Source organism: Sturnira hondurensis, unplaced genomic scaffold, assembly GCF_014824575.4.
Source record: "Sturnira hondurensis isolate 20B ecotype Veracruz unplaced genomic scaffold, ASM1482457v3 Scaffold0002840, whole genome shotgun sequence".
NCBI classification, from domain to species: domain Eukaryota; kingdom Metazoa; phylum Chordata; class Mammalia; order Chiroptera; family Phyllostomidae; genus Sturnira; species Sturnira hondurensis.
Window position 1 is genome coordinate 29084315 of NW_028075471.1, and position 27327 is coordinate 29111641.

Below are 27327 nucleotides of genomic sequence, written 5' to 3' on the forward strand. Positions count from 1 at the left end.
AACAATCACTCAGCATGTGCAGATGTCCTTTAAAGTCTCAGGGAATTACAGACATTAGGTTTTCTTTTCTGGTTTATTTCCTGCTATGGCGTGGGGGCAGTTAAGATCAATTGGAAGTCCCCTGCTAACAGCCCGTAGATGTCAATCCCAGGACCCTTGGCAGGACTGAGCCACAGTAAAACCTGTGAGGCCTTGCTGGCAAATCAGTGGCATGCCCACCCCTCTCTCCTGGCCCCTGTCTTCAACAAACATCTCTAATCTATCCCTGCCTTTTTTCCTGCTCTGCCTGCCTGTGGCTCCAGCTTCCCGCTAAGCCCAGGGCAGTGGCAGCCACTACCAATCAAACACAGGCACACTAAATGACACCGACTTGCCAAGTCTGCTGTTTTTCTCAGTCTTGATCTGACGAAATCTCAGACGTTAAAATTTATCATGTGAAGAAGAGTTGAAGGAGCTGGGAAGGGGGACTCCTGTGCCTTTCAGATTTGGTCTTTTTTAGTTAGGTCATGACATCTAATGGGTTTTTTCTTCTCTGATTGTCAAAAGTGATTCAATTTCACTTACTTTAACACAGCTGAGACAAAACATGCATTCTAGAACAGGTGGATTAAAAACTCTGCATGTAAGTCCCAAGGCCCATGTGCCAAGTCGGGGAAGCATCTTCCACAAAGCTGGCCTGGGGTTTGAGTTCGTGATATTCTCCGAACAATTCTCAGAACACATTGCTGGGGAGTGTGGGCCTGCTTGATGACAGGGAGGATGGTGTCGGGTGATGGTCCTGGTCTGGAAATTCAGCTTTCGGAAAAGTATTGACGACGATGACGACAACAACCAGACAGCAAGAGAAGGAGCTGCTGGAGGAGAAGGAGGGGAGCAAGGCGTCTGAACAGCCTGTCACATGGGGAAAGGCAGCAGCGAGAGCAGTGGCCGTCTTCATGTATCTACAATGTCACTGCCTCGAAGAAGACACAGGGTGATTTGGTGCTGCTCTGCTGCGTCTTTGCTTCTTTCTTTATTTTCAATAATTGGGTTAAACACTGTGGTAGAACACACTTGGCATAAAATGTACCGTGTTCCATCATTCACAAGAGTACAATTTCGTGGTGTTTAGTATATTCACATTGTTGGACAACCAACCTCCAGACCTTTTCATTTTCCCAAACAGAAACTCTGTGCCCATGAATCAATTCCCATTTCCTTCCCCCCAGCGCCTGGCAATGACCCTGTACTCTTTGTTTCTATGAGTTTGGCTACACTAGGTACCTCATGAGAGTGAAATTATATAGCATCGGTCTTTTTGTGACTGACTTAGCACAATGTGTCACTTAGCAACTTCTGTGTCACTTCGCATGATGTCTTCGAGGTTCTTCCATGTTGTTGCATGGTCAGAATTTTCTTCCTTTTTAAGGCGGAATAATCTTCCGTTGTACATATACACCATATTTTCTTTATTCATCTTTTGGTGGACGTTGGTTTGCTTTGGCCTTTTGGCTGCTGGGAATAATGTTGCTGTGAACCTGAGTGTATAAATGTCTCTGAGACCCTGCTTCTAATTCTTTAGGGTATATAACCAAAAGTGGTGGGTGTGTAACCAGAAATGCTCTTGCTGAGTAACATAGTTGTTCTATGACTCATTTGTTCAGGCACTGCCATACTTACTCAGGACCTGCCATAGTGGCTACACCATTTTACATTCCTACCAAGAGTGCATAGGGTTCCAAGTTTTCCTCATCTTCTCCACTACTTTTTTTTTAATAGCAACCATCCTAATGGGTGTGAGGTGACATATCATTGTGGTGGAGAGTGTTTGTTAGCCTATGGGAACTCTGCTCCTTTTGAAAGAAGATAAAAATCTCAAGCCCCTTTAAAATGTTAGAAATCAACATATACCTCACTTGTATTTTAATATCAAAATAAAAGACATGTCAGAATGGTGGGATTGAGTGGTTGAAATTTTATTCTTTATGCTGTCATGTAGTTGCCAAATGTTACCTAAAATGTGTATCACTTTAATTATCAGAGAAGGAATATATTATAAAAAGCAATGAATTCTCACTTAAGACATTAATTAGGGACTTCAAGTTTTAATTTTACTTTTCTTTTTTTTTGGTCAGCACCCTATAGAAGGAAGTCCTCCATTGTTGCTAAGTTGGAATGGATAGATGGCTCACAGATCCAGCTTCAATTTTCTCCTTGATTTTTACAGTTGACAGAACATTGGTTAGAGGCAGAAGATCTGAGAGCTTAACCTGGATATGTAGCTCTCCTTAGTCACCACTTACATCTGGGCAATCCACTTTAGCTTTTATGTTTTTGTTTTGTTTGCATATAGGAGGAAGGTGAATAACACCGTTAACCTTTGTAATTTACCAGGCTACTACAAAGACAAATGAAATGATGGAACATACAGCAGGAAAACATCCTGTGTGTCATTGTATTTGAGAACAATAATTTATTCCTGCATGTACCCAGAGGCTTAGCAGTGACGCCACAGTGCCAGGGCTCTGCATCCCAACCCTCTCTGGTTCTCATATTTCCCTGGAACAGGTCAGCCTTGACCTTTCAAGCTTGAGCTACATGCATTTTTCCTTTTATCTTCCAATGCCAAGCGTGCAGCTCAGGTGCCCAGCATTATATTATATTCCCATAGTCCCCACTGGGCAGGAGACATGTCTGCTTCTGTGTGGTTGTCCACAGAGAGCTGTTGATGCCCAACTGATGTTGCAGGTGCCCAGGTGAGTCCTTTTTCTGCTCCTGCGTGTTGTGACTTGACATGAAATCATTTGATTACATGAGTTCAGGGCTTTCTCTAGAGCCCTCTGAACTGTCTTGGGAATTGTTAACACCTCTTCCACCTGGAGTGGTTAGAACAGGCTGACAGCGAGACAGAGTGGCGAGGCTGGTACAAACGCTGACTGTGACTATGTTGGAAGGGGACGAAGACCAGGTGGTTGGATTTGGCCCCTCCTCTGTTGAGATCTACTGCCACTAACGTGCTGGTCGATTTGGATGCTGCAGCCTGACCAAGGAGGAGGCTGAACTCTGGGATCTTTAAGGTCCTTTGGGGGTGATTGTTGGTTAATGACCCAGGTTCCAGTGTGACCTCTGTGGGGTCCTAAGGAAATCATTTCCTGTCTATGGGCCTCCAGGTTCTTATCTATAAATGAGTATAATACTTATGTCATAAGATGGTTATAAGATTACATGAGATAAAGTGTATCTAAAATCCAGGGCTGAGTCTAGTGCCAAGTAAGCTCTCAAAGTACTCTCGCCTGCCCCCATCCCTTTCCTCAACAGGGGTAAGTTAATACCCGTAAACAGCATTAGCTAACCAAGGCCCAGAGTCCCCTGTCAGGAATGCTTGTATTCCATGAGGGGACTCTTAACGATAATGTCCAATAAAACAAACCCAGACTTCACAAGGAATGACTTTATTTGAAAGGATTATTGCAAAGCGGGCAGGGGACTAGTACACTTGGGAGAAGGCAAGTGCCTAAGCAGTTAGGTGAAAGCAGTTCTGTTTTTACAGAGAGGAGTGAACAGGGCTAGAAGGAGCTGGGTGTGGGGAAGCGAGATGAGCAGGCAGCAGGACTGGACAGCGGATCAGAGAGCATTTTCTGCTGAGGCCGGCCAGCTCCTGCTGTCTGCTGGCTCAGGCTGCCCGTGGCTGGGTTCAGCAGCCTGAAGGATGGAGAGAAACTTAACCAAAGTTTGGTTAACAAGCATTTTTTCCAGTTATTCAGTGGGGAATAAAATAGTTCAGCTAATCATTTATAAGGCAAAGCATGGGAACTTGGAGGGTTCTAGCATCTAGGTCATAGGTCATAGGTCAGCACAGGGGCATCCTTGACTCTCACCTAAGTCCTCTGGGTTTAAAAAGTTTTTAAAAATATTCTTTCTTTATTTTAGTAAGTTATTTTCTCGGGTATAAAAAGGTGGGAACTTTCTGCATCGTCATGGTTTTCTAGTAGCACAGCGTAGAGCTCAGGGAAAATGCAGCATGGTCAATGGCAAAACCTTGGGGATCCGAGGTCACTTGGTGACATCCCCACAGGATGTTGATGGGTGAGTCCAGTCTTTCCAGTGGCCCTCAGTGCACCATCTGCCCAGCACCCACTGGTGGAGATCTGCAGGGTCCTCTCCTGTTCTGGAGTGAAGGGTGAGTGGGAGGCCAGGGAGAGCGCAGGCGAGGTGAGGAGGTCGCCCACAGATGGCATATCTCCGACGCCTCCTCTAACCCAGAGGACCGTGCACAGTCCCATGTGAAAGAACACCAGGGGAAAGAGACCATGTCCCAGGCTTGTCTCTGCTCTCTGGCAGGAGAACGGGGTGAGTCTGACCACCAGAGGCCATGTCCACAGCCAGACCTTAGTGGGCCTGAGCCTCCCTCCTGGAGAAGGGGGTGTGTCCTTTGGAAGATCCTGTGTGTGTGTGTGTGGAGGGGGAGACTCTGGGGACTCAGGAGAGCAACTCCTTACCATTAGGAACTATTATGTCCATGCATTTTCCCAGTAGGGACAGCCAAGTGGAATATGTCACTTAGTGTGGGTCCACAACATCTTGCCCCCTTCCACGCCCACTTTTAAAAAAAGATTTTATTTACTTATTTTTAGAGAGAGGGCAGGGAGGGAGAAAGAGAGGGAGAGTAGTGTTGATGTGTTGTTGCCTCTTGCACACCCCTAACTGGGGACCTGGCCCTCCACTCAGGCATGTGCCCTGACTGGGAATCAAACTGGTGACCCTTTGGTTTGCAGCCTGGCACTCAGTCCACTGAGCCACACCAGCCAGGGCTGGAATTGCTAATGATATCAAGTTGAGGTGCAAGAATAGGAAATACCTGCTGAGGGAGCTCCCTTTCTAAAAGGCTATTTTCCCCGAATGAGGAATTTTTTTCTTTACCTACACATCAATGATTAAAATGATTAAAGATTAGTATAGCCATACAGACCCTCTTTGTTCCTGTTGCCTGTCCTGAGACCCTGGTTTTCCCCAAGGCCTCTCCCCATGGTCCTTGCATGGTGCGGGGATTACAGGGCGTATTCTCCCAAATGGTGCTGGGTCCTTTGTGTGATGTTAGCTCAGGGCCTAGGATTTTGGCTTCTGCCCACCTCACAAGAAACAGTGTCAAGGACTGTGTAGGGTTCACAACTGTCCTCTCCCAGTTCACCCCCTGACTTGTCCCTACTTTAAATGCCAGGGTGCTGGGCACTGAATGAAGAGGAGGGGAGTTGGTTCCCAGGCCAGGGGAGAAATCCCCATCCCGTATTCCAACCTTAGATCTGCAATCGTGGGTTGCCCGATTGTCTCGCCGCGTAATTCAGTGCCTGAAAACCTTTGGGATGGGGATCAGTGTAGGACAGTGGGTTAGAAGAGGAGTGACGGGCGTAAGACCCCGCCAACTAATCGGCTGTGTCACTCCGGGCAAGACCTGTCTGGGTACCAGAAGTGCTTCTGGCCGGGCGTCAAGCCTCGCCCCCTCTCCACTGCAGTCAGAGGAGGGATGGGGCCAGCAGGGCAGGCCTAAGAATAGGGTCCCTGGCTGCTCTGGCTTCCCATCAGGAGAGCTCCCAGGACCGACTGGCGCCTGACCCCCTCCGTTCCGGCGCCTGACCCCCTCCGTTCCGGCAGAGAACCAGCCACACTGGCTCCTCTTGCACCACCCACTCTGGCCTTGACCTGGACGGGAAGAGTGGGCAGTCTTTGTCCCCAGGAGGGGCAGACGCCCGGGGAGAGGGGCGTGGAAGAAGGCGTTCGGGGAGGAGGATGACCTAAACTTGCTCGGGCCATTGGCGAGTAGGACCCTGAAAGAGTAGTGATGTGGGCTCTAAGGAGAGTCATTGAGAAGAAAACACGTGTAGGCTCCTCCTCCCGGCTCCTGAAACTCTCTGTCCTCCCAGGGGACAGAGGCGGCCCAGCTGTGTCGGGAGGAGCGGGAAGGAAGTGCTCAGCTTGGAGCCCAGGTGAATCGAGGGCAGAAAGGAGAGAAAAAAGTATCCCTCACCTAATGCCACTCCCCTCCTTCTCTCCACCCGCCCCCTCCGCCCCCAGTAAAGTCTTTCAACAACCTGTGCACACGGATCCCTCCGAGTGTCCCCATCCACCGCAGACTGTCAGTCGGGAGTGGACAGGGCCCGGGCTACCCTTTGCCCGCCCGGGGAGGGGGCGCAGCCCTCCCCGCATCCTCGTTCTCCCCCTCCTTTGCCAAGGAGGGACTGCCACCTGCGGGGTCAGAGGCGGAGCGGAAGCCCGGGGGCGCTTTGGTGGGAGCAGAGAGTAAACCTTTGGCAGGCAAGGGGTGTGGGTCCCACGGGGAGACCTGGCCGCTCACCTGGGCCCTGCCTAGCCCGCAGAGATGGGCTCAGTCTCCTCGGCGCTGGCGCGGTCCCGCAACGCCGTGGTGCAGTTGGGCTCGTCGCCACCGCGGCCGGAGTCACCACCGGCTGCTGCCGCTGCTTGCAGGGACCCATTCACGCTCCCGAAGACCCGGAGGCTTGGAGCCGAGCAAGGAGAGACGCTCGCCACGCCTGCAGCCTGGGAGGCTCAGCCGGCGGCGGGGAGCCGGGAGGGGCTCGCGAAGTTAGCGAGTCCGGAGCTGTCCCCGGTGCTGAAGCTCACTGAGAGCATGTCCCAGTCGGACCCGCCTGGAGGCCACCTCGCCTTGGGTGAGTCTCCTTACCACGCGAATACTTCGAGGGGAGCTGCTGCGGGGAGAGACCTGGGGTCGGGGGTGGGGGGCGCTTCTTACCTCGGGGCAGAAATGAAGGCTCTGTCTCCCAACAGGATTTAGCTTTTCTCGTTCTCTTGCCCATAACTTCTTTCACAAGTTAAAACTCATTTCTGGCTCAATAATGGGTTATTTCAGAAGGACCATCTTTCGCAAAGAGCTTGAACCGCCGCTGGCAAGGCACCCTAAGGATCCCTGTCCCCAGCTTTGTTCTGGTGCCGGCGCCTCCGGGAGGATAGGGAGGCGCGCTTTCCCTCCTCCCAGGGGACCTGGGAAAAAGGGCTGGAGAATCCTCCTTGTCCAGGATCTAGTGCCACGTGTGAGGAAGGACACCAGTATTTGAACTTTTCTGAGGGGGACTTGCGGGTGTGTGGGGAAGACATTTTTAGGGCCTGTGACAAGGGAGGCGTGAAACCACACACTTTGGAGTCAGAGACGGATCTGAGTCTCCATCTGCTGCTTTCACTGTGATCTTGGTTGGGCAGGACCCTCTCCTAGTGGCTGGTTTGTCTTCGTAGACACCGGGGTGATAGAAGTGTCTCGCTACGCAGCTGGAAAATCTGACCGCAGGCAGGGGAGGTAGAAGTACGTTGGAACTGTAAGGTGCGATGCAAATATTTGAGGTGATGCCTGAACTAGGTCTCTGCACCTCTTCAGCCCAAACTGAAGGGAACAGGGGAACTTTCCCATGATTAGTTTAATGTATGCAAAGTCTCCATTTCATAGGGCAGGTCCTGTCTTGTGTGAGTGAGATAAAACATGTAGTCGGTACATGTCATTAAAAGAAGGTCTCTCACACTAGCCTTGTGGTCCCAAGCATGCATTTCTACTTCATCCCAGACGATGCTCACTCTTATCATCAGTTCTGAGTTTTCTAGAAGGTTTCAGCAGATTTAGTGGGAAAAACTGCTTCCCCTAAAGAGAAAAAGATGAGGTTAGTAGAGAGTGGGGTTGGCTTACACTTTGTCTCATAAGAGGTAAGGATACACGTATCTTTATTGCATTGAGAATTCTCTTTTAAAAAATATTGTGAGCTTATCCATGAGATTTTATTTGTTCTTGTTCCATTTAAACAATCTTTTAAAATAAAAATGAAAAGATATGTGAACATTGTCCTTGCAATGGGGGATTTAACAGTGTAAACTTTGTTAGTTTTTTCTATTCATAGGCCATGTCTTTTTGGTATTGATGGAAAGAACGAGACTTGAAGTCAGGATACCTGGGTTCTGCTGAGCTTGGCATCCTAAGGCAGAAGACCTTTTGTTTCTAAGCCTGTGCTCTCTGCTCTTTTAAAATAAGTACAAATAGCCCTGGCTAGTGTAGCTCAGTGGATTGAGCGTGGGCCTGTGATTTAAAGGATCATAGTTCTATTCCCAGTTAGGGCACATGCCTGGGTTACAGGCCAGTTCCCAGCAGGGGATGCACGAGAGGCAACCACACATTGATGTTTCTCTCCCTCTCTCCTTCCCTTCCCCTCTAAAAATAAATAAATAAAATCTTAAAAAAATAAGTACAAATAGAGTCACACCATTTCTTATGGCATAATTTTCTGAGGCCACTATGGAGATACAAGTGGAGATACTAAGTACTGTGTAAATATAAGGCATTATTAAGTACTGTTGGGAGGTTTAATATTTCCTACTATGTAGGATGCAAATTTAGATTTGATATAATGTTATTATGGTCTATCAAAGTTACATTGGATGAGACATGGACTTCCTGTGTGTGTGTGTGTGTGTGTGAGAGAGAGAGAGAGAGAGAGAGAGAGAGAAGACCCTACCCCTGGGGACCATTCTTTTGACAATATCTTTTTTTTAAATTTTTTAAATTTAATTCTTGTTCAAGTACAGTTTTCTGTCTTGTATTCCCAGCCCTGCTTCCCCCAGTGCTCCCCACCTCCCTCCCATTTCCGCCCCCCACCTTAGTTATTGTCCATGTGTCCTTTATACTTGTTCATGTGAGTCCTTCCCCTTTTCCCCTGTGATTCTCTCCCCTCTCCCCTCTGGACCCTGTCAGCACATTCTGTATTTCAGTGTCTTTGGTCACATTTTGCTTGCTTGTTTGTTTTGTTGTTTAGATTCCTGTTAACGGTGATATCATATGGTATTTGTCTTTCACTGCCTGGCTTATTTCGCTCAGTATAATGCTTTCCAGTTCCATCTATGATGTTGCAAAGAGTAGGAGTTCCTTCTGCCTTTCTGCAGCATAGAATTCCATTGTGTAAATGTACCATAGCTTTTTGATCCAGTCATTTACCGATGGGCATCTAGGTTGCTTCCAGCTCTTGGCTATTTTGAATTGTGCTGCTGTGAACATCGGAGTGCATAGGTTCTTTTGGATTGGTGTTTCAGGGTTCTTAGGATATACTCCTAATAGTGGAATTGCTGGGTCAAAAGGCATGTTCATTTTTAGTTTTCTTAGAAAATTCCATACTGCTTTCCATAGTGGTTGTACCAGTCTGCAATCCCACCAACAGTGAACTAGGGTCTCCTTTTCCCCATAACCTCTCCAGCACTTGTTGTTTCTTTGTTTATGATAGCCATTCTGACTGGTGTTAAGTGGTATCTCATTGTGGTTTTAATTTGCATCTCTCTGATAGCTAGTGATACTGAGCATCTTTTCATGTGTCTCTGGATCCTCTGTATGTCCTCCTTGGTGAAGTGTGTGTTCAAGTCCTTTGCCCATTTTTTAATTGGGTTGCTCGTCTTCTTTGAGTGGAGTCATGTGAGTTCTTTGTATATTTTGGAGATTAAACCTTTGTCCGAGGTGTCATTGGCAAATAAGTTTTCCCAAACAGTTGCTTCTTTTTTTATCTTGATACTGTTTTCCTTAGCCATGCAGAAGCTTTTAAGTTTGATGAGATCCCATTTATTTATTCTTTCCTTTATGTCCCTTCCTCTAGGAGACGTATCAGTAAAAATATTGCTGCGAGGAATATCTGAGATTTTCCTGCCAATGCTCTCCTCTAGGGCTTTAATGGTTTCCCGGCTTATATTTAAGTCTTTTATCCACCTTGAATTTATTTTGGTGTATGGTGTAAGTTGGTGCTTGAGTTTCATTTTTTTACACATAGCTGTCCAGTTCTCCCAACACCATTTGTTGAAGAGGCTATCTTTATGTTACTGCCCCCTTTGTCGAATATTAATTGACTAGAGATTTGGGTTTATTTCTGGGCTCTCTGTTCTATTCCATTGGTCTGTGTGCCTGTTTTTATGCCAGTACCAGGCTGTTTTGATTACAGTGGTCCTGTAATACAGTTTTATATCAGGTATTGTAATCCCTCCTACTTTGTTCTTCTTTCTCAAAATTGCAGCTGCTATTCGGGGTCTTTTATGGTTCCATATAAATTTTTGAAGTGTTTGTTTTATGTCTGTGAAATATGCCATTGGTACTTTAATAGGTATTGAATTGAATCTGTAAATTGCTTTGAGTAGTATGGACATTTTGATGATGTTAATTCTTCCAATCCATGAACACTCTTTTGACAATTTCTAAGCCATCAGGGTACTTATGAATCTTTTTTATTTATTTGTAGAGAGAGGGGAAGGGAAAGAGAAAGAGAGGGAGAGAAACATCAATGTGTGGTTGCCTCTCATGCACCCCCCACTGGGGACTTGGCCTGAAACCCAGGGATGGCCCTGACTGGGAATCGAACAGGTGACCCTATGGTTCCCAGGCCAGCACTCAATCCACTGAGCCACACCAGCCAGGACTAGGGTGCTTATGATTCTTTACCAGTAACACTTCTGTTTTGATTTTGATTTTGAGAGTCCACTTATTAAAGCTAGGGGCCCAGAGATGCTTTTTATTTGGGATTAAATTCTTTGCAAAACCTTGGCTGAATTAAAAGGACCAACTAATGTGAAAAGAAAACTCTCATTGGGAAACTCAGAGGGTGGATGGGTGGAGCGGTGACACTCCTAGGGTCTCAATCTTCAGCCCCCACAGCAGCTCCCTGTTCTGAGTTAATTTAAACAGACACACGCAGCCTTCTGAAAGCTTAGGTCAGTGACCAGCAATACTGATGAGAACGGACGTGTGACAGCCAAGTGCCAGACCTCAGTGCATTTGGCATTGCTTTCAGGAACTTCCCCTGCCCCCCAACCCCACTGCCTTCCCCCTTAGGAAAGTGAGCCAGGGTCCCAGGATCTCGTGAAGGCTGGGGCATCTCTGAACCACTGGCCTTTGATTCTCTTCCCTGCCAGTTGCTGGAGTCATTGCTTCAAAGGCAGTCTCAGCTCCAGGCAGCTCCTGACACTCCCTTAAAGGCCCTTGTGGAGTGTCAGGCTGTGGGGTTTGCTCCTGGTGCTGCTTGTCATGTAGTAGAGCCCTGGGCTGGGGTCCTTTGGACTTTCAGGCCAGGTCAGTCTGCCCTGAGGGAGGCAGCAGCCTCGTGAAAGGTCATCGTCCTCCTGAGCCTGGGCAAAGTGTGTTGGCTGGGAGAGGGAGACATGGGTGGGTGCTCAAGGCTGGCTCTGTCTGTGGTGGTTCTCTGGGCCTCTGTGGACTCACCCAGGGGAGTTGTTGCCCCTCAGGCTCTCCTAGGTCACTCTGGACACAGCTTACATAGAGTCAGGCCACATTCCCTCCTAAGGACTAGCCCTGCCCTACGCAGGGAACACTGTTCTTCGGGGATTTCCACCCACCATGTGGCCTTGCCAGCCACAGTCTTGCTTTTCCACTCTGTCACTTTTTCCGAGCATGCTAACTGGGGGCTCCTCAGGGAGAAGGAAGCGAGGCGCGGGCTCTGGCCCTTCTCCAGCCTCCAGCCTTTTGCTTTTCTCTCCTCAGTCCTGGTGTGGAGGGGAGAGGGGTAAGAGTGCCACTTGAGGAGGCCCCCAGACCTCTGCCCACACCTGCGCCGCTTCTCAAACTGTCCTGTAAGGCAATGAGCCCCAGTGCAAAGTGAGTCCTATTTTCTCCTTTCAGAAAATTACTCAAAAATAATTTTTAATGGCCTACTTGAACATACAACCTTTGGAGAGACTAGAAAAAAAAGGCACAGGTGTACTTTTTTTTAAAAGATTTTATTTATTTATATATCTTTAGAGGGGAAGGAGAGAGGGAGAGAAACATCAATGTATGGTTGCCTTTTGTGCGTCCCCTGCTGGTAGTTAGCTTGCAAGGAACCGGCCTGCAACCCAGGCATCTGCCCTGACTGGGAATCGAACCGCGATCGTCTGGTTCGCAGGCCCGCGCTCAATCCACTGAGCTATGCCAGCCAGGGCACAGGTGTACTTTTAACACTTATGTTGTTATTTTTGTTACACTTATTTACAAAGCTCATATGTTGATTTAAAAGATTATTTTTTCCACTCTTACATATCATAAAATGATTTTATTTAATATTTTTTGCATGCATTTTTGTCATTAGTATCGATGTCTTCACTGACACCACTTGGGGTCATCTTACTGTTTTCCAGAGCACATCATGTTCTCCTGTGTAAATAGTTTGTATTTTAGCCCTTTTTGAATTTGCAAGGTGAGCATCTATCAAGGTTTAGGTTTTAGCCATTGAGATTCATTTCTCCTCCCCTTTTGTGAAGTCTGCATTCTTTTTTTAAAAATGTTCTTCCCATATATATCTTTTATTATTTTTCTTTTTAATATATTTTATTGATTATGCCATTACAGTTGTCCTATTCCCCCCTTCATTCTCCTCCACCCTGCACACCCCCTCCCCCACCATTCCCCCTTTTGTTTATGTCCATGTGTCATAAGTTCTTTAGATTCTGTATTTCCCATAGTATTCCTGGCCCCCCGTCTATTTTCTGCCTACTGTCTATGCTACTTATTCTCTGTATCTTCTCTCCCCTTCTCTTCCTCCCACTCCCCTGTTGCTAACCCTCCATGTGATCTTCATTTCTATGGTTCCACTCCTGATCTAGCTGTCCTCTTAGTTTGCTTTTGTTTTAGGTGTGGTTGTCAATAACTGTGAGTTTGCTGTCCTTTCACTGTTCATATTTTTTATCTTTTTTTTCTTAGGTAAGTCCCTTTTACATTTCATATAATAAGGGCTTGGTGATGATGAACTCCTTGAATTTGACCTTATCTGAGAAGCAGTCTGCTGAGAAGTCTGTGTTCTAATCCATTGGAAAGCAGGGACTAGCTCAGAACTTGAGTGAACTAATTCTGCATGCACACACATGCACGCACACACACACACCCTTGCTCACTGTTTGAGCCTGCATAGCATTAATGAATCTTTGTAGCTGCAAGGGGCCAAGGAGATCAGCTGGTAGTGGATACCAAATTCTTCTGGTGTTTTAGTATGAGTTGAAAATGGCCTTTATTACTTTATAAAAATAATGCAAGGTTGTTGGAAAAAAGGTCACACAATGTACAAAGAATAGATCACTAACAGACTACCAGCCAAAGATAACCACCATTAACATTTCGGTGAAAATCCTTCCAAATATCAATTTAGGCATGTACACACACATATTTTATACAAATGAGATCATATCACATATGCTATTTTATAATGTATTACTTGTCAGTAATAGTTTGTAAGCATTTTATATCAATATAGTTATACATCACTGTTTTTAATCAGTGCTCTTCTGTATATGTAGTCTGATTTACTTCTCCACAGCTGATGGATTTAGGGGCTGTTTCTGGTTTTTCTTATTATAAACAATTTTGTGATAAACAGCTCTGGATTCTGAGTCACAGTTATAACAATTAAGGCCTTCTCTAATCTCATGCAAGGTTATAAAGGAATTCTCACATGTTGTCTTCTAGTATTCTTTAATTAAAAATCATTTTTGCAGACGATGTATTTATTATAGAATTGTACACCCCAAACCTAAGTACTTTTTAAACCAGTGCCCCCACAATGTATTCAATAACAAAGAAAAATTATTTTTCCTTGCGGTGACCACTTTAATTGTACAGCTTAGTGAGCGGCATTAAGTGTGTTCTCACTGTGGTACAGCCATCGCAACTACCCACCTGCAGGACTTTTCCATCTTGCCCAGTCTTCGCCCCACCCCTGCCCCACGTCCTGGCATCCTCTGTTCTGCTTTCTACGTTGAGCTCCATCTCTCCTCCCCTTTTGGTGAAGTCTGAGTTCTAATCTGCCAGAAAGGAGAGACTTCAGAGGTTAGGTTTTGTATCTGACCACTTTAGGCATGGTTTCTTTTGTGTCTAGCTTGTTTCACTTAGCATTCTAACTTCAAGGTTCATCCCTGTTGTGGCATGGCTCAGAATTTTTTCTTTTAGTATTTAAAAAACATTTTATAATTAAACATTGAAAGTATACAGTGAGGTTGAAATAATTTTATAGCAAACACTTTATACCCACTGCCTAGATTTCACCATTAATTTTCTAATTCTTATGTTATTATTTTATATCTATTCTTCTTTCCATCTCTTTATTCATCCTTCACCCATCTTGCTTTTGGTGCATTGGAAATTAAATTGCATCTGCAATTATTACTACACTGCCTCCTAAATAAGTCTACATGCATACTACTTACTATCTGATGTTCATTGACCATCTTTTCATGTTGAGATAAAACCTGTATACAACAAAATGTGAAAATCTCAGTGAAGGGTACGTTCACTGAATGTTGAGAATCCCGGGTGACTCAAACCCCCATCAAGATACCGAACGTTACCACCGTCCCATAAAGGTCCCTCCTGCCCCTGCCCAGTCCATCCGCACCCCATTCCCACTTACACAGGGGCTCTTCAGATTCACTGTTCCAACTGTGGCCACCCCTGGCTAGTTCACCTCATCCTCATGCCCTGTGCATGGACTAAATCAGATGGCACAAATTCTTCTGTGTAAACTTCTATCACGGCGTGTTTTTGTGACTTGCCTCTGATGACGCATGTATCAAAATAGGCACACCTCATTTTATTGCAACTTCCTTTATTGTGCATCCCAGACAGTGGGTTATTTTATTTATTTATTTTCTCTCACAAATTGAAGGTTTGTGGCAACCCTCCATCAAGCAAGTCTGTTGGCGCCGTTTTCCTAACAGCATTTGCTCACTTCCTATCCCTGCGTCCTATTAATTCTTGCAATATTTGAAGCTTTCCCATTATTATTATTTTTGTGGTGGTCTGCGGTCAGTGGGCTGTGGCACTACTAGGGCAAGACCATCCTCCAGCAAGACAATCACAACTCGCTGCAAGCTCAGACGATGGTAGCATTTTTTAAGCAATAAAGTATTGTTTAATGAAGGTACCGTGTTTTCCAGACCATAAGATGCACCTACGTTTTAGAGGTGGAAAATAGAAAAAATACTTGAAGCAAAAAAATGTGGTAAAATATTTAATAACATAATATAATATTTCACTGATATAAATGTAAACAGAACTCAACAGCAGCATTAACAACCATTCTTCCTCCCAAACTTGGGGGAGGGGAGAAGTACATTTTATAGTCCAAAATATATGGTCTATACATTATTTTTTAAAATTTTTAGTTAATGTTTAAAAATATTTTATTTAATTTATTTTTAGACAGAGGGGAAGAGAGGGAGAAAGAGAAGAGAAATATCAGTGTGTGGTTGCCTGTCATGCGCCCCTTACTAGGGACCTAGCCTGCAACCCAGACATGTGCCCTGACTGGGAATCGAACAAGCAACCTTCTGGTGTGCAGGCCAGCACTCAGTGCACCTGAGCTCCACCAGCCAGGGCTATACAGTGGTTTTTTAAAAAAAAAGATATAATGCTATTGCATACTTACTAGACTACAGTATAAAATAAATATAACGTTTATATGCATTGGAAAACCAAAAAAATTAGTGTAACATGTTCTGTTATGATACTGACTTTACTGGGGAGATCTGGAATCGGACCTGCAGTATCTCCAAGGTATGCCTGTGTGTGTTCCTTTCTGTTGCTGAGTAATATCCCGTTGTATGGCTATGCTACAGTTTCTCTACTTCTAATCTTTTTATAGTTTATTTTGTTTTTATTTGTTTTGGAGTTATCTTGGTATAAATATAAATATACTTTATAAATACAAATATTTTAATATAACTGTACTTTACATTTTTCCAGATGGCTATCCATTTGTCTCAGCAGTACTTATTAAAATGTCCATCATTACTGCTCCATTGATTGGAGATGCTGACTTCATTACACACAACTTCACTGTGTGCATTCAAGTCTATTTCTGGATTGTCTGTTCTGTTTCATTAGTCTGCGTAGGGGTCAAGGCCCTGGCAGTAAACAGAATTCCACGCAAATGGTTAAATGAAGGGACTTTAATGGAGGTGCGGTCAGGTTCAGGGAATCTACAGGGATGGGAAGCCAGGACACCTAATGCTGGAAGGAGTAACAGAGGAGTGAACTTGGGCTGCGCAGGAGGGGCCTGTAGTTTCAGGAGAGCAGAGCCACTGCCTGAGAAGTATCTGGGAGCAGGGGAGAAACTCCCTGACCTCCCTGTTCTCGCCCTCTGATCTTCTGCCCTGGTGTCGCATTGGCTGAACCCACAGGAAGCCAGGAGGGGAGGTCAGCTGATGCCCCAGGGGCACAAGGACAGCGCAGAGAAGGGCAGGAAATGATGGGTGGGCATGACAAGTGGAGGAGAAGCGGCCCAGTCCCGCTGTTGGTCCCAGCCAGCACTGCGGGTGCTAATTACTAGGATTTAGTAAGTCTATTTCCAGCTCGTTGCTTTCTCCCCTTAGAGACTTCTGGCTGTACTTGCTTGTTTAATTTTCCATATGACTATTAGAATCAATTTGTCTAGTTAAATATGAAAGAGAAATAAACCCAGCTTGTTGATATGTTTGTTTGGATTAAGATAGGTTGGCTAACCCAGAAGAAAATTGGCATCTTAATGATGTCGAAGGGTACTTTCTACAAGTGTCTTTACATTTGTCCATTTGTTTTTCATGTGCGTGTGAGTGTACGCATCACTGGTGTTTATAATTTTCTGAATATGGGTCTTATACATTTCTTGTTAAGTTCATTCTTTGGCATTGGTTACGGTTGCTCTTTAAAGGGATTTTTCCTTCTCATATATCATACAACTGGTTTTCGTTGGTATAAAAAAGCCATTGGTTTGTAAAAACTACTTTATATAGATTTTGTGCTTCTATATCTCACTAAATTTTCCTGTTGTTCGTAGTAGTTTATTGGGCAGTTCTCTTGGAGTTTCCAGATACATAACCATATCACAATCATAGTTCTATTTCTTCTAGAATTTATGCTTCTTTTTTAAAATACATTTTATTGATTATGCTATTACAGTTGTCCCATTCCCCCCCTTCATTCCCCTCCATCCTGCATATCCTCTCCCACCCACATTCCCCCCCTTTAGTTCATGTCCATGTGTCTTAAGTTCTTTAGCTTCTACATTTTCTGTACTATTCTTACCCTCCCCCTGTCTATTTTCTACCTACTGTCTGTGCTACTTATTCTCTGTATCTTCTCCCCTCCCCCTCTCCTCCTCCTACTCCCCTGTTGCTCACCCTCCATGTGATCTCCATTTCTGTGGTTCTGTTCCTGTTCTAGTTGTTTGCTTAGTTTGTTTTTGTTTTTGCTTTAGGCGTGGTTGTTAATAATTGTGAGTTTGTTGTCATTTTACTGTTCATAGTTTTTGATCTTCTTTTTCTTAGATAAGTCCCTTTAACATTTCATATAATAAGGGCTTAGTGATGATGAACTCCTTTAACTTAGCCTTATCTGAGAAGTACTTTATCTGCCCTTCCATTCTAAATGAAAGCTTTGCTGGATAAAGCAATCTTGGCTGTAGGTCTTTGGATTTCATGAGTTGGAATACTTCTTTTCAGCCCCTTCTTGCCTGTAAGCTCTCTTTTAAGAAATCAGCTGACAGTCTGATGGGAACTTATTTGTAGGTAACTGTCTCCTTATCTCTTGCTACTTCTAGGATTCTCTCCTTCATTTTAATCTTGGCTAGTGTAATTATGATGTGCCTTGGTGTGTTCCTTCTTGGGTCCAACTTCTTTGGGACTCTCTGAGCTTCCTGGATTTCCTGGAAGTCTATTGCCTTTGCCAGATTGGGAAGTTCTCCTTTATTATTTGTTCAAATACATTTTTCACTTGTTGCTCTTCCTCTTCCCCTTTTGGCACCCCTATAATTCAGATGCTGGAACATTTAAAAATGTCCTGGAGGTTCCTAAGCTTCTCCTCATTTTGTTGAATTCTTGTTCCTTCCTTCTTTTCTGTTTGGTTGTTTCTTTCTTCCTTCTGGTCCAGTCCATTGATTTGAGTCCCAGTTTTCTTCCCATCACTCTTGGTTCCCTGTGCATTTCCCTTCATTTCTCTTAGTGTAGCCTTCATTTTTAAAATCTAATTTGCAACCAAATTCAACCATTTCTATGAGCATCCTGATCACCAGTGCTTTGAACTGTGCATCTGGTAAGTTGGCTATCTCTTTATTTCTTAGTTGTATTTGCTCAAGAGCTTTAACGTGTTCTTCCCTTTGGGCCATTTTTTTGGTCTGGTCACGCCTGTTACATATGAGGGGTGGAGCCTTAGATGTTCGCCAGGGCGGGGCAACCCAGTTGCTGGGTTGTGACATTGTATGTGGGGGCGGAGTCTGAGGGGGAACAATTGGCGCTTTCCTCGCTCTCTGTCAGACTTCATTTGGGCCCTTCTAGTGCTGGTTCCTGGGTGAGTGGGCTCGTGTATGTTCTAGGACCCTGTGAGTGTCTCCAACGAACTCTCCTATGAGGCTGGGAGTCTCTCTCAGCACCTCAACCCCCACAAAGTGTTTTTAATCAGTGTTTTGAGGCTTTATTTCTTGGCACTGGGGCCCTGGGTTGTGCGGTCTGTCTCACTCCCCAGTTTTGCCTGGCCTATCCATGTACGAATGTGGGTCTGCCCGACCAGCCAGCGCCCTGTGCACTGTGCCCCACTTCACAGTCGCCGCCTCCCTGGGTCCAGTGGTTGCCACCCCATGGCCAGGATCTGTCCACCACTGTCCTGCATGCCCGGGGTTTGTCAACTGCTGCCCTGTGCCTGGTGCCTGGTGCCACTGCCCTCTCTTGCAGTGACCCCTCTCTGCCGGGCAGATTGACTCTGTCCCCTCCTAGCGGTCTGGATGAATATTTTAACGGCTTGGTTGTCGGACTTCCATACAGCTCAATTTCCTGTCAGTTCTGGTTGTTATTTTGTTTCTAAATTGTTGTTGTCCCCACTTTGGTTGTGTGAGGAGGCACAGTGTGTCCACTTACACCTCCATCTTGGCCAGAAGTCGAATTTATGCTTCTTATTTCTTCATATTGTTTAGTTGTATTCACTGATTACTTCATATCACCTCCAGGACCAGCATTCTTGTTTCTGACTTTATTATAATGCTGTCTTTAGAGTGAGTGCATGCATATATATATATATATACACACATACATGCACACACACACATACAAATGTACATTACATATACATATATGTGGAAGAGAATATATGTTAGGAACACAATGTCATGTTAGGGATATATGTCTGTGTGCATATATATATATATACACATATATATATGTATATCTACACATGGAATTATTTAAAGATTCCTATTTTATTTAGCTGAAAAAAGATCAAGAATAAGAATTGGTTTGTTAGATACCCTTTCAGCCTGTAGGATATCAGTGTGGCTTTTCTCCTTAGATCAATAAATAGTAATAATCAGTAGATTAGCTAATATCGAACCACCTCTGTATCCCTAGAATCAACTTTACTAGAATCAATGTGCAGTTGCATTCTGTTGATTAATATTTTATTCAGAATTTTCACATTGACATGAAGTGAGATTTGTCTTTAGTCTTTGTGTGAAATATTTATCAAATTTTGACATTGATGTAATACTTCTCTTCGCAAAAATAGCTTAGAGGTTTTTCTTACTGTGTTCTAGACAAGTTTAAATACCATCAGAAGTACCTGCTTTTTCAAAGCTTGCGTGACTCTGACTTCTGCAGCATCGGCATTTCGTGAGGTTGGGTCGTCTGGAGTCCACTTTTTGCATTATGGATAGGTTTTATTGTAAACGTCGATCATTGTACTGAAAGGGGGGTGGGGAGGAAGTCCGCAGCCAATTTTGGGTAGCGCTTTCTCTCCCTCCTCTACTNCTGTCCACCACTGTCCTGCATGCCCGGGGTTTGTCAACTGCTGCCCTGTGCCTGGTGCCTGGTGCCACTGCCCTCTTTTGCAGTGACCCCTCTCTGCCGGGCAGATTGACTCTGTCCCCTCCTACCGGTCTGGATGAATATTTTAACGGCTTGGTTGTCGGACTTCCATTTAGCTCAATTTCCTGTCAGTTCTGGTTATTATTTTGTTTCTAAATTGTTGTTGCCCCCACTTTGGTTGTGTGAGGAGGCACAGTGTGTCCACTTACACCTCCATCTTGGCCAGAAGTCGAATTTATGCTTCTTATTTCTTCATATTGTTTAGTTGTATTCACTGATTACTTCATATCACCTCCAGGACCAGCATTCTTGTTTCTGACTTTATTACAATGCTGTCTTTAGAGTGAGTGCATGCATATATATATACACACACACATGCACACACATGCACACACACATACAAATGTACATTACATATACATATATGTGGAAGAGAATACATGTTAGGAACACAATGTCATATTAGGGATATATGTCTGTGTGCATATATATATATATATACACACACACACACACACACATATATATATATATATGTATATCTACATATGGAATTATTTAAAGATTCCTATTTTATTTAGCTGAAAAAAGATCAAGAATAAGAATTGGTTTGTTAGATACCCTTTCAGCCTGTAGGATATCAGTGTGGCTTTTCTCCTTAGATCAATAAATAGTAATAATCAGTAGATTAACTAATATCAAACCACCTCTGTATCCCTAGAATCAACTTTACTAGAATCAATGTGCAGTTGCATTCTGTTGATTAATATTTTATTCAAAATTTTCACAATGACATGAAGTGAGATTTGTCTTTAGTCTTTACTGTGTGTGAAATATTTATCAAATTTTGACATTGATGTAACACTTCTCTTCGCAAAAATAACTTAGAGGTTTTTCTTACTGTGTTCTAGACAAGTTTAAATACCATCAGAAGTACCTGCTTTTTCAAAGCTTGTGTGACTCTGACTTCTGCAGCATCGGCACTTCGTGAGGTTGGGTCGTCTGGAGTCCACTTTTTGCATTATGGATAGGTTTTATTGTAAACGTCGATCATTGTACTGAAAGGGGGGGTGGGAGGAAGTCTGCAGCCAATTTTGGGTAGCGCTTTCTCTCCCTCCTCTACTGGAAACAGAGGCCTCCAGAGGCATCTGGGCACATGCGATGTCCTCCTCCTCCTGTTCTCTGCAGCTTGTATCTGAGTGTATTGTACTGGAGAGATTTACTTGTTTTCCTTGCCAACCTAGGAACCCCGGGGAAGAGCTTTCCCTTCTTTGTGTTTTAAATCCTGGTGCCTGACTCTGGCCCATGGCAGCTCATGGCATCGTGTGGGGGAAGTCAGATGAGAGACCAGGGGAGAAATCAGAGAACTTCTGTGACAGGAGCCTGACAGTGCAGGGGTAGGGGATGGGGGGCAGGGAGAGGGGGTGGGGGCTGTGGTGGAGGCCCAGATACCAATTTGCACTTTGGCCTCTGTGGAGTAAGATGCTGAATTTCTCTGAGCATCTATTCCTTTGTGATAAAATGAAGATAACCATACCTGCACCTCATGGGGTTGATGTATTTACCAAAAAATATAACGGACACTTTGGAAAGTAGTTGGAGCTATGCAGTGTGATGACATTGACCTGGTACAGGGGGGTCGGGTGTGTGTCGAGTGGGTATTCGGACATACTGATGGGCTTCTAACTTCCCAAATGCTCTTCCCACACATTCCTGGGGTAACTGGTAGAGCATAGCAAACCTCTTTTTAAATGTAGAGCTGAGCTTGCAGGAAGTTAAAGGCACCTCTTGGGAACTGGAACTGACACCTCTGCATAAACTAGGACCCCTGTGAATGAATGAACTAAAAGACATTTTGCCTACCAACAATGAGAAAAAAGTAACAATATGTTATTTATCTGTTTTGTCCTGAGTGTGGGTGGAGGAGAAGAGTTTTTTTAGGCTTTATCTCTGCAGATATTCCATATGTATAGTATGTAAATAAACTTTTGTATAATATACAGTGATGTACAACAGAGAACAGACTTGGATTGGTAGTGCACTGGGTTCCAGGCAAAGGAAATGTGAGCATTTGCTGGAGAGATAGACCCTCAACCCTGGCCCCACTGGCCCCCATGGAGAGTCTTGCTGAAATAAGTGCTCCATCTACAAGCACAAACTTATACAGAAACAAGCCAACTTAAGATAAGGCATTTTAAATGCAAAAAGTGGGGACTTCCTGCCAAGATAGAGGTGTAGGTGGAAACATTGTGCCCAACAACTAAATTTAAAGACAGCGAAGTTTCAGTAACAAAAAGGCAGCCATAACAGTGAAAATTGAACTGTACGAAAGCCCAACAGCAATGAACCATTCAGCCATACCGCGTCGTCATAACCTAGCGACTGGGTTGCCCCACCCTGGTGAACACCTAAGGCCCCGCTCCTCATACATTACAGGTGCAAACAGACCAAACATTATGACTCAAGAACAGTTCAAAGCCCCAGAGCCTATAATTCTAAGTGCCCAAGAAATAGCCAACCTTTCAGATGCACAGTTCAAAACACTGGTGATCAGGATGCTCACAGAATTGGTTGATTTTAGTCACAAATTAGAGGAACATTTGAAGGCTAAACTGATTGAAATGAAGGGAAATGCACAGGAAACCAATAGTGATGGAAAGGAAACTGGGACTCAAATCAAGGAAGTGGACTAGAAGGAAGGAAGAAATGACCAAACAGAAAAATGTGAAGTAACAAGAATTCAAAAAAATGAGGAGAGGCTTAGGAACCTCCAGGACATCTTTAAATGTTCCAACATCCAAATTATAGGGGTGCCAGAAGGGGAAGAGGAAGAGCAACAAGTGGAAAACGTATTTGAACAAATAATAAAGGAGAACTTCCCCAATCTGGCAAAGGCAATGGACTTCCAGGAAATCCAGGAAGCTCAGAGAGTCCCAAAGAAGTTGGACCCAAGAAGGAACACACCAAGGCACATCATAATTACACTAGCCAAGATTAAAATGAAGGAGAGAATTCTAGAAGCAGCAAGAGATAAGGGGACAGTTGCCTACAAAGGAGTGCCCATCAGACTGTCAGCTGATTTCTTAAAAGAGAGCTTACAGGCAAGAAGGGGCTGGAAAGAAATATTCCAAGTCATGAAATCCAAAGACCTACATCCAAGATTGTTTTATCCAGCAAAGCTTTCATTTAGAATGGAAGGGCAGATAAAGTACTTCTCAGATAAGGTCAAATTCAAGGAGTTCATCATCACCAAGCCCTTATTATATGAAATGTTAAAGGGACTTATCTAAGAAAAAGAAGATAAAAATATAAACAGTGAAAGGACAGCAAACTCACAGTTATTAACAACCACACCTAAAACAAAAGCAAACTAAGGGGACAGCTAGATCAGGAGCAGAACCACAGAAATGGAGATCACATGGAGGGTTAGCAACAGGGCAGTAGGAGGAGGAGAAGGGGAGAGAAGGTACAGAGGATAAGTAGCATAGATGGTACATAGAAAATAGACAGAGGGAGGGCAGGAATACTAGGGGAAATACAGAATCTAAAGTACTTGTGACACATGGTCATGAACTAAAGGTGGGGAATGGTGGGGGAGGGTGTGCAGGGTGGAGGGGAGTGAAGGGGGGAATGGGACAACTGAAATGGCATAATCAATAAAAGATATTAAAAAAATAAATGCAAAAAGTAAGATGTATGGAAATGTGTTATAGTATAATCCCATCTCTAGGAGAAGAAGCACTCATCTCTCACACACGTGTACTCACACGCACCCATTCTCTCTGTGAGTGTGCATTGGATCGGATGAGCATAAACAAAGTACACACCAGTTGTTACACACCAGTTGTTACCATGGGTGATCTAGGGGTGGGGGATATAGCAGAAAGAGAGATGGGGGGCAAGCCAAACTGAGAAAGAGAAGACCCCAGTCCTGGAGTCTGCCTTCTGCAGCCCACCCACACCACACCGCCCTGTGCTGGGTCCCCGCTGAGGCTGTGCCCTCTGCCTCTCCGTCTCAGCCACACAGTTCTGAGGAGCACCCCTGCCCCCTCACACATGGAGCGCAGGGGCACAAAGAACACTAGTGTCGTCAATGGCAGCGAACAAATAAACAGCAGCTATTGCAAATTAAGTTAAATACCAGTGTGGGTACCGCAATTAAGAGCCTCCGCTTATTTATTGACTGTTGTGTGGCAGACCCTTTCTGAGGTGCTTTACAGAAATTCCTTTAGCCCTTATGCCAACCCTACGGGGCAGGGACTGTCGTGATTTCCACTTTACCCGTGGGAAAAGGGAGGCACAGAGAGCCCAGATCCCGTGTCCAAGGTCTCGGTTCCCCCCACCCCTCAACTGGGGGCACTGGGATTCAGACCTGCAGTTCCCTCCCCAGCCCAGGTGCTTGCTTAGTCACTGGGCTGACATGGACGCAGGTGCATGGAGGGTTTGATGCCATAGGGATCATTTTTGTGTTGAGGGTGAGTTTTGAATTATTATTGCAATTTTGTCTTTCCTTTGCCTTGCTACCCTTAAAATTAAAATCTGAAAAGAAGTGGACAGAAGGGCAGCTGTCAGTCCCGCAGCCCCCACCCCCACCCCCAGTAGCTGACACATGGCTGGTGCTCCTACCTATGTATGGTCACCGCAGGCATTGCTGAATCTGTCAGCACAAAATGTGACTTAGGGAGCTCCCTGCCAAGGAGTTGGGGTGTAGGAAGTGTTTATTGAACAGAATCAAATGGAATCCCAATGTGCTTTCATGTTGGTTGTCGATGAATCAACAGCAAACCGAGAGGGGCCGACCAAAACAGTATTTCCACTGATTTAGAGAGGACGAGAGTGTACCCTTCGCGTTTCCACACCTCAGGTCGCCTTTTGTGATAAAAGTGATGAGTAATTTCAGGACTAGTTTATATTTATGATATAGCTTCTTCCTTCTGAGGGTCTTCAAGCTGTAGCGTATGCCCACTGGCTCTTACTGCCAGGGAGACAGTGTAGATCATTTCACAGGAGAGATGGAGTTAAAAATTTGAGGGCTTGGAACTCAGAAAGGGCCGAGGGAGGTTAGACACTATGGGAGGCGGAAGTCTACGCAGGAGAGAGGGGGTGGGCGGTGACATCAGGAAGCACTGGCAAGGCTCTAGGTTCCTACACATTGGAGTTTTAAACGTGTCAATTATGAATTTAGTGACCCCAGCACAGAACATGAGTGATCAGTGAATTCTTTCCTCCAGAGAGGGCTGGACTGCTCTCAGAAATTTGCGTGGTGACCGTAGAGTCAGAGTGAAGGTGGCTGACGTGTGAAGGCTGGGGGTCAGGAGGTTGGGAGGGTCCCAGGCTGCCACCTGCACTGCCGGCGAGGCTGTGCCAAGGCCAGGGTGAAAGGGCAGGGCACGGCACATCCCCACCCATTCTCTCCTTCCTAGGGGCTCCCTGCAGCCCCCTTCTCTCGGCACCTTCTTTTGTCAGAGCCCAACACAATGAACCTTCTTTATAGTCTTACCCTGATGACTCACCTCCGGTACTTTTTGGGGACTCACTGGGGTCCCACAATACCTGTTAATGTTTACTGAGCCCAGGTGCTGTGCTCACCTTGCCTGGGTCCAGTTTCTCTCCATTTCGCAGGCAGAACAGCAGAGGCCCAGAGAGGGAGAGTGCGGGGCAGCACAGTGTGGGGGTCGGGAGGCGGGAGCTGGGAGCCAGGCGGGCCTGGCTTTTGCTTTGGGCACACTGCGGAGCCTTTTGGTGTCTCAGTTTCCCTGAGTCGTCGAAGGGGGACAATGCAACCCTCACCACACGACAGATGTAGCAATGAGCAGATTACATGTGTCAAAGTGTTTAGCAGGCAGCCCGGCATCTAGTGAATCCCTGTTAAATGGGAGATACCATACATACCTAATATAATGGGGTCAACGTCATATGGCAGCAAGTCGATAAAACCAGAACGTGAACCCAGGCTCAGGTCCAATTTGAGTCCATATTCTCCTGCAGTCTGCTGATATGCTACAGAACCTTCCAGAAAGGCTAGTCCCTGCTCATTGAGCTCAGCGTGGAGCCTGGTAGAGCCTTCCCTTCTGCCTCCTTTAGGCTGGTCACCTGAGTGTTACCTCTACTGTGAAGCGCCGGGTCTCCAAGCAGCTGGGGATCCCTGTTGCCTCAGCTCCTTCGCAGCTGTCCTGAGGATTCCCACTAGGATGTGCTCTCTAGATAACCCCCTCCTGTTTGAAGGAGCACTTGCCCAGAGGGACTTTCCATACTTTTTCATGACCTTTTCGCCAGGCACCTTAATTAGCACACCTCAGGGGTCTCCCTGGAGGGTCAGATAGCTCCGAAGCTTTACGTGTACTTCCTTCTCAACAGCGAATTTTTCCATGAACAGGTTTGTACCATGACAGCTCTAGCTGACTTATTTCTGAGTCATCAGTCACCTGCCTGTGTTTTTGGTTTTTTTTTTATCATTCGAACGTACAGCATACCAGGTATACCTTTCTCACGAATGGTGTGGCATTGGGAAGACGTCTCATAAAACATGGTTAAGGGGTGATACAAAATGGGGTGGGTGTTAATGATCTCGAAAACATGAGACAGAATATATGACTGGAGTGTTGGCAGAAATTCAGGCAAAAAACTTGACATGAAATCTGAAGTGGTCTCCAAATTCAAGCGGCATCAGCTTATGTTTTTAAACTGCGTGAAGGCCAGGCCCAGGCTTTCCAAACCTGGGCATTGCAGGCGCCTGGGGGCTGCAGCAAGCATGTTTCTTGGAATTACTCAGGAAATGACGGCTGACCAGAATGGCCGACCCATCCTAGGAAGATGGCAATGACGTTTGGTTGGAATGAGGACTCATGCTGCTCCTTTCAGTTATAGCCTCACAGGTTAACTCTTCCCCTGAAACAACTACAGATACTCAGGTCAGAAGCAATGCTGTGGCCAGGACTTCCAGACAGGGGTCAAGGGGACGGGGCTCGACTCTAGGGAGCTGATCAGGGCTGTCCCAGGAAGCCCTCCCTGAGAGCCCAGCGGTGGGGTCTGTGGGCACCTTCAAGTTCAGTGCTGGAGATGGAGCAAGGAAAAAGGGAGACAGCTGGGCTTCTGGGGCGGGGGGTGGGAGGTGGGGGTGGCTTTTCTTCCTTTCTATGAACTCAGACAAAGTAAAGCCATTCTGGGCTTTCATTTTCATTTGCTTTCGACTGGTTTGTCTTTCTGCTTGTTCACCTCTTGCTTCCCACTGGGGAAAAAGGGGGATGCAGGAAGGAAGTCATGATTATTGGCAAGGTACTTAACATCAGGCACTGCACCAGGGCTTTCATGTAGGATCCCATTTAATCCTCACAGGTGCCCTGCATGGAGTCTGAGTATCCCCACCGAGCCGATGAGCGGCCTGGCGCCCTGGGCAGAGCTGCCTGGTTAAAGGTCTCGTGTCCTGGCCCTGGCTGGGGTGGCTCCGTTGGTTGGAGCGTCCTGTAACTGAAAGGTTGTGGGTTTGATTTGCCCAGCCAG

General features: G+C 45.4%; 1 protein-coding gene across 1 annotated transcript in view; it reads left to right on the forward strand.

The window, feature by feature from the left end:
• Nucleotides 1-6338: 6338 nt before the first annotated feature.
• The window catches only part of PDE1C (phosphodiesterase 1C), a 424272-nt gene continuing 403283 nt past the window's right edge, over nt 6339-27327 (forward strand). Inside the window, exon 1 of the mRNA XM_037041188.1 lies at nt 6339-6662. Coding sequence (XP_036897083.1) covers nt 6353-6662 — 310 coding nt within the window. The 5' untranslated portion in view covers nt 6339-6352. The remainder of the gene's footprint in view (nt 6663-27327) is intronic.